Source organism: Delphinus delphis, chromosome 13, assembly GCF_949987515.2.
Source record: "Delphinus delphis chromosome 13, mDelDel1.2, whole genome shotgun sequence".
NCBI lineage: Eukaryota > Metazoa > Chordata > Mammalia > Artiodactyla > Delphinidae > Delphinus > Delphinus delphis.
This window is the reverse complement of record NC_082695.1, coordinates 88629254-88645993: the sequence shown is the minus strand read 5'-3', so window position 1 is coordinate 88645993 and position 16740 is coordinate 88629254. Positions and strand designations below refer to the sequence as shown.

Here is a 16740-nt window from a genome sequence, read left to right as displayed (position 1 = left end):
CCTAAATGTAACACTGGACACTATAAAACTCTTAGAAGAAAACATAGGAAGAACACTCTTTGACATAAATCACAGCAAGATCTTTTTTGATCCACCTCCTAGAGTAATGGAAATAAAAACAAAAATAAACAAATGGGACCTAATGAAACTTAAAAGCTTTTGCAAAGGAAAGGAAACCATAAACAAGACGAAAAGACAACCCTCAGAATGGGAGAAAATATTTGCAAACGAATCAACAGACAACGGATTAATCTCCAAAATATATAAACAGCTCATGCAGCTCAATCTTAAAAAAACAAACAACCCAATCAGAAAATGGGCAGAAGACCTAAATAGACATTTCTCCAAAGAAGACATACAGATGGCCAAGAAGCACATGAAAAGCTGCTCAACATCACTAATTATTAGAGAAATGCAAATCGAAACTACAATGAGGTACCACCTCACACCAGTTAGAATGGGCATCATCAGAAAATCTACAAACAACAAATGCTGGAGAGGGTGTGGAGAAAAGGAACCCTCTTGCACTGTTGGTGGGAATGAAATTGATACAGCCACTATGGAGAACAGTATGGAGGTTCCTTAAAAAACTAAATATAGAATTGCCATATGACCCAGCAATCCCACTACTGGGCATATACCCTGAGAAAACCATAATTCAAAAAGAGTCATGTACCCCAATGTGCATTGCAGCACTATTTACAATAGCCAGGTCATGGAAGCAACCTAAATGCCCATCGACAGACGAATGGATAAAGAAGTTGGGGTACATATAGACAATGGAATATCACTCAGCCATAAAAAGGAATGAAACTGGGTCATTTGTACAGATGTGGATGGATCTAGAGACTGTCATACAGAGTGAAGTAAGTCAGAAAGAGAAAATCAAATATCGTATATTAACGCATATATGTGGAACCTAGAAAAATGGTACAGATGAACCGGTTTGCAGGGCAGAAATAGAGACACAGATGTAGAGCACAAACGTATGGACACCAAGGGGGGAAAGTGGCGGGGGCGGGGGTGGGGGGGGTGGGACGAATTGGGAGATTGGGATTGACATGTATACACTGATGTGTATAAAATAGATAAATAATAAGAACCTGCTGTGTAAAAAATAAATAAAATAAAATTCAAAAAAAAAAAGAAAACATACAGATGGCAAATAAGCATGTGAAAAGATGGTCCACATCCTATGTCATCAGGGAAATGCAAGGTAAAACAACGAGACACCGCTCCACACCTGTTAGCATGGCCAAAACCCAGAGCACTGACAGCATGAAAGGCTGGCGAGGATGTGGAGCCACAGGAACGCTCATCACTGCTGGCGGGAACGCAAAAATGGTGCAGCCACCTCGGAAGACATTTTGGGGCTTCCTTAAAAAACTAAACATAGTTTTACCAGACGATCCGGCAATTGCACTCCTTGGTATTTATCCAGAGGAAACGAAAACGCATGTTCACACAAAAACCTGCACAGAGATGCGTAGAGCAGCTTTATTCATAACTGCCAAACGGAAGCGACCAAAAGATGCCCTTCAGTCCTTCAGTGATGAATAAACTATGGCGCATTCAGACAATGGAACATCATTCAAGGCCAAAAAGAAATGCGCTACCAAGCCACGAAAAAAATATGCAGAAACCTTAAATGCATATTACTAAGTCAAAGAAGCCAATCTGAAGAGGATTTCAACTATAGGACATTCTGGAAAGGGCAAAACTATGGAGAAAGTAAAAAGATCAGTGGTGCCAGGGCCTGGGGAAGGGGAGGGAGGGATGAATACGGCGGCGGGGGCGGGGGGGAGGAGCACAGGGGATTTTTAGGGCAGTGGAACGATTCTGTGTGAGGCTATTATGGCGGATTCATGTCATTTCACATTTGTCCAAACCCACAGAACGTACACTACCCAGAGTGACGCTCATGTAAACTCTGGGCTTTGAGTGATTATGACATGTCGGCGTAGGTTCATCATTTGTAACAAACGTCCACGCTCTGGGGACGCTGATGCTGGGAGAGGCTGTGCATCTGGGGGTGGTGGTGCAGGGGGCATATGGGAAATCTCTGTACCTTCCTCTCAATTTTGCTGTGAACTTGAAACTGCTCTAAAAAATTGTCTTTAAAAAAAAAAAGAGTCTTGTAGCTTCTATTCTAGGCATTTGAGCACAAGTCTTTTTTTCCCCGCAGACTAAAGCACAAATTCAAAACAAAAATCCCCCGTTTTTCCTGCCAAATGTACATGGAAAGTAGAGGAAAGTGTCCCGAGCTTCATGTTTATCCCCTGGCACATCTGGCTCGGTTTCCAGTGCCTCTAAGAGCCTCGTAAGAGGGTCTCCCTTGAAAACAGGCAGTGGTCCCTCCAGCGTGGCGGCCAATGACTGCTAGGGGCCTTGGACTACAGTTCTGGGCGGCGTGGTGGGGGCATGGTGGGGGGAGAAGGGACGCGTCAGGGGGAGGGGCCGAAGCCTCGCCTTTCCCAGCAGCCCTGAAGCCACCACCCTCATTTTACAGAAGAGAACGACGATCAGGGTTAGCACCTGGCCCAGGAACGTCTGGCTCTCAGATGAGCTTCTGCCACAGCAGAGTAGCTGCCACCACATTTTGGTGGTTCCTGGATCAGATCTTTGCAAACAAGAAAATAAACCAGCCAAACCTATTACCCGTTTTCAGTGGTCCTGGGAGCCTCTGTTCCCAGCTCAGTCCCTGGGGGCCCTGGGGTCACAGGGGCGCTCCCTGCAGCCCCAGGGCGGCTGTGTCAGCAGAGGCTGCTGGCCCGTTTCCATCCTTCCTTTTTCCTTTCAGCTCCACTGGGCCCTGTGGCCACCAGGTCAGGACAGCACCACCAGTCCATTCGCATGCGTGTGACGATGGGACACAGAGGGTCACGGGCCGCGTTTCCACAGGGAAGCCACCTTCCCCTGCTGGGTGGGGACCGGAGCCTCCTGGGACGAGGTGGAGGTCACGTGCAGCCCCCGTGCCCAGCGGATGCTGGTGGGAGAGCCCCGTGGTCCGGCCCTGTGGCAGCGGCCCAAATGCAGCATTCTTACACGTCGTGGACGGGAGACGCTGTGCCAGGAGCTGGAAAGAAGCCCAGGTCCCCAGGCTCAGGGGCTCCTTTGCCGCCGGCGCAGTCCGTTTGTGCTGCTGCCGGGGCTGAAACAACAGATGTTCATCCTTCGCAGCTCTGGAGCCAGACGCGTGGGGTCCAGGCAGAATCGGTGTCTGCTGAGGACCTGCTCCTGGTACGTGGACGCACCTTCTCACTGTGTCCTCACATGGTGAAGGGGCAGGGGAGCTCTGCGGTCACTGTTACGGGGACACTAATCCCATCGCGAGGGCTCCACCCTCATGACCTCGTCGCCCCCAGAGGCCTCCCGGCCCCGACACACTGGGCGTTAGGATTCAGCATGTGAATCTGGGGGACATGACATTCAGCCGGTAGCACTCTGCACCCCACTGCTGCCAGTTCATGTCCTTCTCCCCTGCATTCCATCCAACAGCCCCCAAAGTCTGAATCACTTCAGAGTCTAAGGCCTGAAATCATCCGAGGCAGGCCGGGGGCGGGTGGTGGGGGACTCCAGGCCGAATCATCGGAGGCAAAATCCCTCCAGCTGTGAGCCTGTGACCAGACAGTGCCGTGCTTCCACACATCACGGTGGGCCAGGGGTCCCACAGGGGAGAACCAAGGAGAGACAGCCCGCTGCGCTGGTTCCGTTTGTTTCTCCCGGGAACCCTGACTGACACAGGTCGGAAGCAGCAAAGCTCTCACCCCAGCTCCAGGCTGGCAAACTCGACGTGTGTGTCTGTGCCCACACGCAGCAGAAGCTCTGTCACCAGCTTCCGAAGCTGTTGCCAAATGTCTTAGTGAATTCAATACTTGAAGTCCCAGTCATGAAATCCATAACTAATTATGTGGGTCTTGATTTAATCATATGAGCTTAAAGGAAAAAATCGACTCGCAAGCCAAACACCAGCCTCCGTGGAAAGGAAGTACTGGCTCTGAGCGCAGCCTGCGTGAGGACGCGCTGTTCCCCCCAGGCCGGTTCGCAGCCCGTCCCGCCGCCGCCAAGCTCTGCACTGTCTCCAGGCAACGACGGCCGCCACCGCATGAAGGAATCTGCGAGCTGTTTGCTGAAACAAAGGCTCCTGTCCCATCCTCCCAGCGGTTCCAAAGGCCTGTCCTCAGCATCTGATGGCTGGGCTGGTGCCACGGGGTGGCTTCCAGCACGGGGAGGGCCCCGATGGGACGACCTGGCCCCGTGGTCACCTAACCACGCCCGACACAGCCTCAGGAGGTTGGATTATCCTGCAGCAATCGTGGGCTCTGGCATGGCCTGGTGCCCAGGCCCTGGGCCTGCGTGGTGCCCGGCGGGGGGTGGGGTGGGGAGGGCTGGAGAAACGCTCTGTCTCCTTCACAGAGCCCCCAGTACCCTAGGAGTGAGGCCAGAGGCCCACTGGAGCCCCCTGAGGCAGCGGGTCGGGGGCCTCGCCTCCTGTCTGGCTTGGGGCTCCCACAGCGACTTGTAGGTGGGGTCTGGGGTCAGCCCTGGAGCTGGGGCTGCCTCGCCGTCTGCAGGAGCTGGGGGGCGTCCCTCCAGCACTGGCCCCCCGCCTCACCTCACCGGGTCGGGGGGCACAGACCCCTCCCTCTCCCTCTGAGCCTGGCATTAAAACTTCTGCTCGCATGCCTAGGGGAGACTGTCCAGCCCGGTAATGAGACGGGGGGCATCTCGGGGTGCTGACCGCTGTGATCGTTTCTCCCAGGAACCAGGCAGTGCGTTAGCTGAGAGTGTACTCTTGGGGTCAGAGGAGGCACGGTAACTTTCTGTGGCCACGGTGTTTAGGGGTTTGGTGTTACTAATCTCATCTCTGCAGACAAGGAGGGGCTGTTGAGCAGACAGCCCTGAGGCCTGGTCACGAGACCCGCTGGGTGCCAGGGAGCCTTTCCTTCCTGCATGGATGGTCCCACCGTGGACCAGACACTGGGGACTGAGCCCACTCCGCGGGGCCCTCCCGGGGCAGGACAGAGCAGGTCTCGCGTGCACGCCCCCAGCCCCTGCCCCTGGGTCCTACAGGCGGAGGCAAGAGCAGCCACAGCCCCAGAAGTCTGGGGGGGACACCGGTCCTTCTTTGTGCTTCTGACCCGGTGAACGCCCGAGACGCCACAGCAACGCTCCTAAGAGCTGTTGCCGACACACAGCGAGCGCTGTGCTAAGATAACTCAGGGCTGGTGTGCGTTCCATGGGGCTTCCGGGTGGCGGTCTCCTTTTCTCCCGCTGGCCAGCTTCTCGCCCTGCAAACACCTGTCTTCATCTCCAAGGCAAAACCAGCGTCCGGGCCTGGAGATTCTGCATGGACAACTCCGATGTCACCTGGGGTTTCGAACCCTCGGAAGCCCTCAGACGGGCGGGATCCTTACGTCTGCTGGGCCTGAGGTTATGAACACGACACGGAAGGGTGAGGACAGGCGTCCACGAGGGCAGAGCTGAGCGCTGGAAGGGGCTCCTGGCTGAGACCTCAGTGCAGGAGGGAGACAGCTCCCTGGGCAGCGCCAGCGTGGCCCCGACCGGGGCAGGGACCTGGGGACACGCAGCAGGAGTCTCACCCTCGAGTGTTTTCATGACGGTGGTCGGCCACATAATGCCTGGAAGACGTCCACATCCTGGTCCTCGGGCCCACGGCTGTGTCGCCTCTGATGGCAGAAGGGACTATGGAGGGTGGGATGATGGCGAGGCCGGAGCCGGGAGCATTCTGCTTACGGGGCCAGTGTCGTCACAGGGTCCTTCCAGCCCATCACGAGGAGGGGACGGTGGTGGGAGAGGAGAACCAGGCGACGTGCTGGGAGGACAGAGGAGGGGCCGAGGGATGAGGGAAGGGGACAGGCCCCCCGGAGCCTCCGCAGGAACCAGCCCTGGACGTGAGGCCCGGGTCCCACCGGGACCTCAAGGGCGAGTCGTGCTGTTTCATGAGGCAGTCGTGGTGGTTTATTTCACGGCAGCAGGGGACACACGCGGTCCACGGTGGAGCCGTAGCCGTCAAGGCCCCACCGCGAACAAGGAGCAGGCCTAACTGCTCACCGTGTCACCTTCAGAACGGCAGGAGCCAGAGGACGGGCCGTGAGGGTCCCGCGGGTCCCATCCCGAGGCCGAGCCCAGCCCTGGGCTGCCCCACAGACGCTCCTGGGGACCCGGCCCCCACCGCGCGCTGACCTGGACACCGAACGCCATGGAGTTGGAGGGGCGGCTCTGCCCGGGGCCCCCCCCGCACCTCGACGGGGGCGCAAGAGGCAGCAAGGAGTCCTGGTGTGGCTGTGGGCCCTGTGGCCTTTCCTGCTGCAGCCATGCCAGGTCTGCTCGGCCCGGGGCTGCCCTGCTCTCGCTAAGCGTGAGGGGGGGGTCCTGGGACCCGCCTGGCCGAGGGTTGGACGCACCGGAGCCCCAGCTGCTTTGACTTGGGACGGGCTGCGCCCTGCGGATCACTGCGGCCCCCACCCGGCCCGTCCACACTCCGACTCCACGGATCTGATGGCTCTAAGTGCCTCATGTGAGTGGAATCAGACGGGATTTGTCCTACTGAACGGTCAGTTGGCTTGTTTCATTCGGCAAAACGTCCTCAAGTTTCGTCCCGCAGGTATGCTCTTACCATCCTTCTTCCTATAAACCGTGAAAAGCGGAGACCTAGCTCTCACTCAGTTACAGCGCGTGAGAGCAAATTCTGGACAGAGCCACCACCGGGCACAGGGACTACCAGGGCACCGAGGAGACACAGGGGCAGCGCTGGACAGCAAGAGCCTGGATTCCAGGGGAGGGCGGACCGCAGGGAGCCCACCCACAAGCACACGGTGCCTGCGCGGCCTCGGGGCACAGGGACTTTGCGCAGCTCTGCCAGCCACCCTGGGGCTCAGGCCACGTCACCAGCCAGAGGGGACCTGGATGTCTGGCTGCAGAGTCTGTCCTGGGGCCAAGACAAGAAGGCAAAGGGAGCTGGTCCCTGTGCCCAAAGGCCGCGTCCCGGCCACACTGGAGGCGGGGGCCGGGATTTCTGTGCAGTGGGGGCCTCCTTCCAGCCCAGGCGGGGGCCTGGCCACTCAAGGGGTATTTCAGGGATCGGCAGCAGGAATCAACTTTCCTCTGAGTCCCTGAATAATGGAGGATAATAATCTTTTTTCTCCCTTGATGCTTTTCTGCACCTACACACAAAAATAACCACCGATGCCAATGCTGCCAGAGATGACAAGAGATGTCACCAGACAGACTGATGAAAAGGGAGCCGCACCAGCTCACCCCTGATTCTTCATGACACTCCCTGCTCCCCCAAGGTCGTTTTTCAGGAGGGAATTGGGTGCATTTAACTGGAGTGCTAACTAGAATGTGGGCGCGTTGGGGAAGCGTCCCTGCTTGTCACTGATGGAGGATGAGGACCTCAGGCCCACGGAGCTGTCGGTGCTGTGCCTCTCAGAGGATGCTTTCTGCAGCCTTCAAGAGAAGACCTGAAATCTCACAAAGAAGTTCTTTAGCCACTTAATTAAAACCAGAGATCACACGGAGATAATGCTTCAGCCTTGTGCCTTTCAAGCTAAATTCTCCTGGAGGGCTTCCCTGGTGGCGCACTGGTTAAGAATCCACCTGCCAATGCAGGAGACACAGGTTCGATCCCTGGTCCGGGAAGATCCCACATGCCGCGGAGCAACTAAGCCCGTGCGCCACAACTACTGAGCCTGCGCTCTAGAGCCCGTGCTGCACTACAAGAGAAGCCACCACAATGAGAAGCCTGCGCACCGCAATGAAGAGTAGCCCCTGCTCGCGGCAACTACAGAAAGTCCATGTGTAGCAACAAAGACCCAATACAGCCAATAAATAAGTAAATAAAATAAAATAAAAATTTCTACTGGAAAAACCCCAACAAACAAGAAAATAATGAAGGATTCCATGCCCTCCATCCCTGATGCCTCGTGCCTGGAAACTTCCGTGGTCGGACCATCAAGGGTGCAGCTGCAGGGGACAGCAGGGAGGCTCCCCGCAAAAGTAAACACAGAATCCAGCTAGTGCACTCCTGGGATAAACCCCAAAGAGCCGAGGGCAGGGACTCACCAGATGTTTGTGCCGCGTCCACAGCAGCGTTATTCCCAACAGCAAAGGGAGGAAGCGACCCAAGTGTCCACGGGCGGATGACGGATGAACAAGGTGAGGCGATACATACACGGGAGAGGTACTCAGCCCCTAAACAGGAAGGGGTCTGACACCTGCTGCATCACGGGTGAACCCAGAGGACACTGTGCTCAGTGAAACAAGATAGTCACAGAAAGATGCTGCCTGTGGGATTCCACTTAAATGAGTCCCTGAAGGAGCTGCATTCACAGAGGCAGAAGGTACAGGCTGGGTTCCAGGGGCTGGGGAGTTAGTGTTTAATGGGGACAAAGCTTCAGTTTGGGAAGATGAAAGATTTCTAGGGACAGAGGGTGGTGATGGGTGCACAGCACTGTGGATGTACTTAACGCCACTGAACTGCACATGAAAATGGCTGAGACGGTGAATTGTATGGGTTTTTACCACACACACAGCTGATGAAACATAAAACTTCCTCCTTCCTGTGGCAGTGACAGCTCCTACTGTGTGCAGCGGGCCAGGGCTTCGTAAGCACCCCTCACGAGCACACGGCCACGCTCACCACGCGCTCACCAACACTGGGGTCCTTACTTCCTAATCTGACGACTGATGTGGTGAGACAGCACCTGGGTGGTGTGAAGCAGTGTTTCTGGAAATGGGGAAGAGGTGGGTGACGGACGTGAATGGCAGGTGACGTGGGGACCAGATGACGCCTAGAGGATTCTCAGGGTCAGCTCAACCTCTGGTGACGCTGTCATTGGTTGGCACAGCCCTAACTTCTGTTCCCTGATCCCTGTGTAAGTGATTTCCGTCCTCGGACTGTATGGAGTTACTGCTACTGAGGAAGTCCAAACACGTCAAGTGTCTTTCCAAGCAGAATCCCCAGCTGGGGCCTGGTTAAGACAACTGGACATGACAGCTCAGGAGTCAGACACCCACACGATGAAGGAGAAGCCAAACCAATTTCCTAAAATTTACATTTAAATCTAATCTGCAGTCAGGATCACCAGGCTCGTGGTCAAGACGGCTCACAGCTAATGTTCCAGGAGAACAGAGCTCCGTGTCTCTGAATAATGAGCTGACGGCAGGGAGCTCGGGCTCTACCCCGGACTGCGGAGGGGCTCTCACTGAGAGGCTGACATGAGCTCTGCCCTGCTCTGCCTGGGGCTGTGGGGTTCAAGTCCGAGCCTCTGCCACCCCTGGAAGCTGGAGCTGGGGAGGTTAAGGCAGGACGCCCCTGCCACCCCGTGAGAAAACACAGGCAATGCTTTGAGGGCAACACGAAGCCACATCCTTCAAATACTGCAGCACCTCCTCTCGTCTAAGCCCGACCCGGGCGACACCCACTCAGGCCTTCCCCGAGTGTTTCCGAGACATTCCGCAGTGTGCACATGGCACAAACGCTGCTGAGCTCTGGGTGACATCCTGATCCCAGGACGACACTTCTGCCCGCTGCCTCACGGGACAACAGAGGGGGCAGGAAGTCTACTGTCTGCTCAGAAACGAGCCCCAGCACCTCCACAAAGCCGGCCCTGGGTGTGCCAGAGCTGGGCGCCTGGAAGAATTCAGAGGTCCTGTCCCTGTGGTCCAGGACGACGGGACTTGAGTTTAGAGCACAGCACTCTCTAGACTGTGTGTTTTAACTCCAAGCTGTCCAAGCCTCAAGGCCTGGCCGTCAGAGCGGTTCAGCGAGAAGGCCCGCTGGCCCGGCAGCCTCGCCGAGTTCTTGAAATCGGCTGGAATTTGGAGCCTCTGCTGGCAGCGCAGTGGGCGGCCTGATGGGGCAGCCGCGCCGGGGGCTCACTCCCAGCAAACCTGCCCTGGGCGGGTGCAGGGAGGCCCAGGGCCTGCAGTTTCAGCGACCAACGGGGTCGCGGTGCCTAAGACCACCACCCAGCGGGCGCCCCACGGCCCAGCTGCCGCCGCCCCTCCCCAGTTCCGGCCCAGCCGCCCCCAGCCCTGCCCGGCCCCGTCATCCTGGCCCCGCGCTCACCCTCTCCTCCTCGGCGCGGATGTCGGGCATGGTGCTGAGGCAGAGGCCGACCGCCGTGACGGCCACGAAGGCCACGGACACGCAGGCGAAGAGCTTGCCGGCCGGGCCCGAGCGCGGGTCGTCCAGCACGTCGCGCAGGCGCCGCCGGCCGCGCGCCAGCCGCCCGCCGCCGGACCCAGGGGCGCAGGCCGGGCTGCCGGGGCCCCCGCGCTCCGCCGGCCCCGCGCGCGCCTCGGCGGCCTCCTCCTCGCGGCGGCGCAGGCGGCGCAGGCAGCAGCGCTCCAGGCGCGCCTCGTCGATGCCCCAGTAGGCCAGCTCGTCGCGGAAGGCCAGGGCGCACGCGCCGCGCAGCAGCCGCAGCTTCCCGGCGCGCAGCAGCGCCACGATGGCGCGGAAGGCGCACGGACTGCGGTCGAAGAAGAACTCGTCGCGGCTCACGTCGTAGTCGTCGCACACGCGCAGCAGCTCGTCGTGGCCGCGGCAGGCGCGGAGGCGCTCGAGGCGCGCCAGGGGACAGCGGGCCAGCGCGGCCCAGGCCAGGCGCACCCTGCAGCCGCCCACGTTGATGATGACGTGCCGGGCGCGGGCCCCGCCAACGCCGCCGCTGCCGCTGCCGCTGCCGCTGCCAACCGGGGGCTCGGGGCCCGGGGGCTCCGCGGGCCCGGGGAGCAGGGCCATGGCCCCATGCGCCACACCAGGGTCCGGAGGCTGGGCCTGCGAAGGAAGGGAGCGCGCGTTAGGCCGTAGACCGGCCGGGAGCTCTGGGACACCCCCGCCCACGCATGACCTTGGGGCTTGGGGAGCGAACCAAACCAAGGGCTCCATCGGCCCAGCCGCTCGGTTCTTCTCTGCTGCATCCCTGACGCCTGCAGGTGGTCCCAGGAGCCCGCCCCTCAGCTTTCCAGCAGGCCCCGCTTACAAGGGACCCGCCTTAATTTCTTGCCTGGAGACTAGGGACGCGGCCAACGCGGGGCAGCATGAGGGAGGAGGGCGGGCCGCCCTGGAGATGCTGCCTCAGGAGATGATGGCAAGGCCAGACCTGGGGGGTTTCCGGCTGGTTAACAAGTGGGGCCGGGGGAGGGGGCTGCTACGGATGTATTGATCCTTCAGAAGCGTCAGCCAGGCTGCCGGAGCAGCCTGTGGACGTTGTTCGGATTCGGATTAGAGGGAACCAACTATAAAGAAACACGTAAGAGTAAATAAGAAAATCCCAGCACTACCTATGGTTTTAAAGCCGCCTTGAAGGCAATGAGACGAGTACTGCACTCGTGAAAAACAGGGCGTTTCGGCCCCTTAGGGGCCCACAGTGAGGTATTCACGTGCAATGAGGGCTGGGTCTTCGTTAAGCACATCTTTCTCAAGGTGGCGTGCAGACAAAACGCTTCACCTGCTGCTGGAGCCCGGTGATGGGAACACTGGGGCCATTATACTTTCTCTCTGCTTTTACGTACGTTTACAAACGTCCCTAATAAAAACAGGTTTGTCTTGCTTTTTAAAAGCTTCCAGATAATTCTGCACAGCTGGGTTTGGGAGGCGCTGATGCAGAGAAACTCACGGTGCTTCGGTTGCCTTGATTCTCTAAGCCAGAGGTTCATGGGAATCCTTCAGGGGTCTCTGAGCCTCCTAAAATTAGATGCAAACTTGCCTGTGTACACGTGTTTCTAATAGAGGATCCTCAGATTCTCAAGGGATCTGTGGCCTCAAAGCTTAATGAAGCTCACAGCTCCAAACATAAGGGAGGGAACTATCTCTGTAGTGTGGGGATTGCTAGCCCGGGTCCCCTTTACAATATTTTGAACGTGGGTCACCCACACTAGTTGGTGGGCATGTACACTTTGGCATTCGTTGTCGGATGCCTTCTTAAGAACGCTTGGGCAGAGGGAAGATTCCAGGTGAGTTTCTTACAGGAATGATTACTTGTTTTATTCTTTGACCAGGGTTCAAGAAACTCACAAAAGAGATCATATTCTTCTTAACGAGTATCTCATCGTAGCTTGTGCACAGACCGCAGCCAGAATTCCTAAATGTGTTGGTCTACTCGGCACTTGTTAAAAGGACGCGTCGCGAAATATGTTACTGGGACAAAATCATTTTTGCCCTGAATGTGGACATTTAAAGTTTTGTGGCGTATTTACCCACAATTGCACCTGGCATTCCTTCCTCTGCCCAGAGCTGGGTCACCCCTTAACGTCTATGTATCTGTTTGGAAACAGGGTCCCTGACTCAGGAACCACATCAAAAAGGGTCCATAAGTAACACTGATGACTGTGTCCTTTGCAGAGGCTCCTGTGGGTTCTTCTCCACGCCGCTGGAGGGCGGTTCTGTCCCTCCAAATCCTGCTCAGGATGGCCCCCCTTGACGTGTTAACACAACGGGGCACCACGCACTTCTCTGCGCCGCGGCAACAGTGACAGAGCAGAGAAAACGGGCAAATACCAATCCGGGGACATAAACTCCAAAGGTCCCATTTACCAGGGAGTATGTCTTAGACATTGGCTAGGCAGTAATCTGCAGGGGAGGGACAGTTCCAGCTTGGTTCTCAAAGTGTAGACTGAGGGCCAACAGCACCAAAATTATCAAAAGAACCTGCCAAAAAAAGTACATTCCTGGCTCTACACTTAAAATTCTGAGGGATTGGAAAACTGCACAGTAAGGACCCCCAAATATCCCCCCATTAAAGCAATGAGAAAACCGGCAAAAACCATCAGAATCCACTTTTTTTGGAACTCTGGACAGTAACCAAAGGGTAGCAGCAGCCAGGGGAACACTTGAGTAAAAACAGCTGAGGGCTTCCCTGGTGGCGCAGTGGTTGAGAGTCCGCCTGCTGATGCGGGGGACGCGGGTTCGTGCCCCGGTCCAGGAGGATCCCACATGCCACGGAGCGGCTGGGCCCGTGAGCCATGGCCACTGAGCCTGCGCGTCCAGAGCCTGTGCTCCGCAGCGGGAGAGGCCACAACAGCGAGAGGCCCGCGTACCGCAAAGAAGAAAAGTGAGCTCTTAGCATTTTATTTAACCTGCTTCCCAGTTCAGCATTCGCCTTGAAGATGACAGCCTGCCTTCCTGGTACCAGGACTGGTACTGGAAGAGGAGAGTGGACCCGATTCAGGAGGAACCATAACTATTTGGACCCTTCTGGTGGCTCCCGCGAAAGGCCCGTCAGAAGGCTTGCCTGTACCTCCCCTCACTCGGGACTCTCCCAGGGCTAAAGTGGCCCCCCGGGCAGTTTGTGGAAATCACTTACGAAAATGTTTGCTGAGGCAACGGATGAATATTATTGTTGGGGCAAAAAATAGACTAACCAGAAAGCTTGGGAGAAGAGGCTGGGGAGTGAGACGCTTTGGAAATGCTCCAACACACTGCTGGAAATCTAGAATGCTGCTCACGCGCCTGGGGCCATGTGCGGGCTCGGGAGAGACCTGAGAAGGCCCTACACTCTCCCCCCGCCCCGCCCCCAGCGGACCTGCAGCTCTGCACAAGCAGGAGGCGAAAGGGGGAGGCAAGGGACAGGCCTGCTGGGTGTTGAGGGTGCCCTGACACACAGGGCCCGTCTGCAAAGACTGGTTTGTTTTTGTTTTTGTTCCAGGCATGTGAGAATCTCTGTCCAGTCACTTGCTGACCATTAAGCTAATGGGACAGAGATATCAGTGGCCACACAAGACAAAAACATACAGACTTTGCCTAATTCGTCCAGAAAAGTCAAACAAACAACAGCAATTACAACAAACCCTGGGGAGCGGAAGAATCTGATTAGAAGAACACAGGAGTAAATCTTCACGGCCTTGGAGTAGGCAATGGTTTCTGAAATACAACAGAAGCATAAGCAACAAAAGAAAAATAAATAAACTGGGCTTTGTCATACTTAAACTCTTTTGTGCATTAAAGGACCTTATCAAGAAAATGAAATGATAGCTCATGGGATGAGAAAAAATGTACAAATCATATATCTGATAAGGGTCTAGTGTCCAGAATATATAAAGAGCTCCTACAACTCAAAAACAAAAAGACAAACAACCCAATTAAAACGTGGGCAAAGGATTTGAAGGACTTCTCCAGAAAAGATACAAAAATGGCTAATAGACACTTGAAAAGATGCTCAGTGTGATCGGTCATCAGGAAAACGCCAATCAAAATGACTTGGTACCACTTTACGTCCATTAGCTCGGCTGCGACCAAACACATGGAAAAAGGAGTGTCGGCAAGGGTGTGGAGAACTCAGGACCCCCGTCCGCTGCTGGCGGGAATGTGAAATAGTGCAGCTGCTGTGGAGAACAGCTGGGAAGTTCCTCAAAAAGTTAAACATAGACGTACCATGGGATCCAGCAATGTTACTCCAAGAGAAATGAAAGCCTAGGTTCACGCAAAAACGTGTACGCGAATATTCACAGCAGCCAAAATGTGGGAACAACGCAACTGTCCGTCAGCTGACCAATGGATGAGTAAACGTGCTCCGTCTACATACTGGGACACCATCAACCACAAAGAGAAATGAAGTGCGGACACAGGACGCAGCACGGATGGATGTTGAAAACATGGTGTAAGTGGAAGAGGCCGGACAGAAAGGAGCTGTCCAGAGCAGGCAGATCTGCAGAGACAGAAGGTAGGTTAGTGGTTGCCGGGGGCTGGGGGCTGGGGTGGGGGAGTGACCGACTAATGGTGACGGGGTTTCTTTTTGTGGTCATGAGGATGCTCTGGCATTAGGTAGTGGTGAGGGTTAAAATACTAGAAACACTGAATTGTACACATTAAAATGGACATTATCATTTCAATTAAAAAAAAATTGACATCCGGTTCTGTGCATGTCAATGAGCAGGTGTAGTGCACTAAAGCCCGAGAACCACTGCTTCAACGGCCAAAATCAAGACCTTTCGTTGTTGTTAAGGATTTGCTGCTCTAACCACTGCCAGGCAAACCTACCACCAGGGCGACTCACGAACCGTAAAGCGGGGGGCGCCCAAGGGGTGTTCGGCATGCAGCCCGGATGCCTCACTGACCCTGAGATTTGGGAGGGGGAGGAAACCAAATAGAAGGGGCCGTGGGGAGAGAGCCAGCGTGCCCGCCCAGTCACTGCAGGATTTGAGGGCGAAGGCGCTCCGGGCTCAGCTGTGTTGCTGACGCCTCGGGGTCGGCGTTTCATGCAGCAAATGTCAGTAACATCGGCTGGTGCTAGACACGTGATGCTGGAGCTCATGGCGGTGGGGGTGGGGGGCGGAGCCGGGGGCGCGAGGACGACAGGCACTTCCAACACTGCGAGGCTGGCTCTGTGCAGAGGAGAGGCTGCCCCGAGGGCTTTGCAGCCTCGCCTACCCGGCAGGAGGTTGGGGAAATCTGAGGAGGTAATGCTGAGGAGGAAGATCCTACTTTCCTCAAACGCAGTCAGTTGTTTAGGTCGCGGAAACTTGTTGCAGAGACCCCCCAAGCTGCCGCTTCTCATCGAGGACCCAGGGACAGCGGCTCGAGTTCCACATCAAGGATGCCAGCGGCTCACAGCCGACCTCCTTCCCAGGCAGCTCGGAGGAGGACTCAGCATCTGCCCAGGAGGCAGGCGGGGGTCCTCACGGGAGGCGCCCCACTCTCTGGAGCCGTGCGAGGCCACCGGGGAGGATGGAGCCTCCAGGGCAGGCTCACGAGTTTCTGGGCTGAGGCCGAGGTGTGCCCGAGGGAAAGCGCCACGTGACCTCACGTCCTTTTCCCGTAACTGTCAGAACCAGCTTCTGCCTGGAATACCGTGAGGGGCAGAGACAAGTATGGAGTGGGAAAGCCCACCTTGCCTGCGCTAGGCTGGGGTCCTCCACGTCTTCCTGTCCCCGTGCAGCCAGTGACAAATCCGTACCACAGGTCAATCAAGTCCCTTTGTAGCCACGTCAAATGTGTGCTCCGAGTTCTTTGTAGGCAGGGGTGACCGATCGTTAAAGTAACTGGGGAATCAGCCAGACCCGACAGCTTTCCTGTAGAGGGTTTTCTTCCCCGGAATATACATGTACAAACATAAACATAGCTTACGTGTTACTAAGTGTCGTTAAGTCACGTTCTCTCTGCTGAGAGCCCTGAAGTGCGTCCCTATCCGCTGTGTGGGGCATAAGAGGCATTCAAGTGCCGTGGATTTTAAGAAAAAAACGGAACGGACAGCTCAGTAGAAAAAATGGGCAAATTGTCACAGAGTTTACAGTAAAGGGAAAACACAGACTTTAAATATATGAAAAGATGCTCCAGTTCATTTCTTTTTTTTTAATTTATTAATTTATTTGGATGCCTCGGGGGTTAGTTGCGGCACACAGGATCTTTTGTTGTGGCAAGAGGGCTTTGTTGTGGCGCACGGGCTCTCTAGTTGTGGCTCATGGGTTTTCTCTCTCTCTCTAGTTGAGGAGCGCAGGCTCAGTAGTTGTGGCGCGTGGGCTTAGTTGCTCCACGGCATGTGGGATCTTAGTTCCCCGACCAGGGATCGAACCCGCGTCCCCTGCATTGGAAGGTGGATTCTTGACTCCTGGACCACCAGGGAAGTCCCTCCAGTTCATTTCTAATAGCAAAAATAAGCATCTCAGATTACTACATTGTAAGGTGGGAAGGTTTGATGACACACTTTATTGCCAAGGATGTGGGGTCTCTCGGACGTGTTCATTTCTGATAGATAGTAAACTGGTAAACCA

The 16740-nt window shown here is 55.8% G+C and overlaps 1 protein-coding gene across 2 annotated transcripts in view; it reads right to left on the bottom strand.

The window, feature by feature from the left end:
* The window catches only part of KCNG2 (potassium voltage-gated channel modifier subfamily G member 2), a 71831-nt gene that overhangs the window by 21437 nt on the left and 33654 nt on the right, over positions 1–16740 (bottom strand). For both annotated transcript variants that reach the window (XM_060029268.1, XM_060029267.1), the window contains one exon: positions 10097–10810. In XM_060029268.1, the coding sequence (XP_059885251.1) occupies positions 10097–10774 (678 nt within the window). In that variant the 5' untranslated portion in view covers positions 10775–10810. The remainder of the gene's footprint in view (positions 1–10096; positions 10811–16740) is intronic.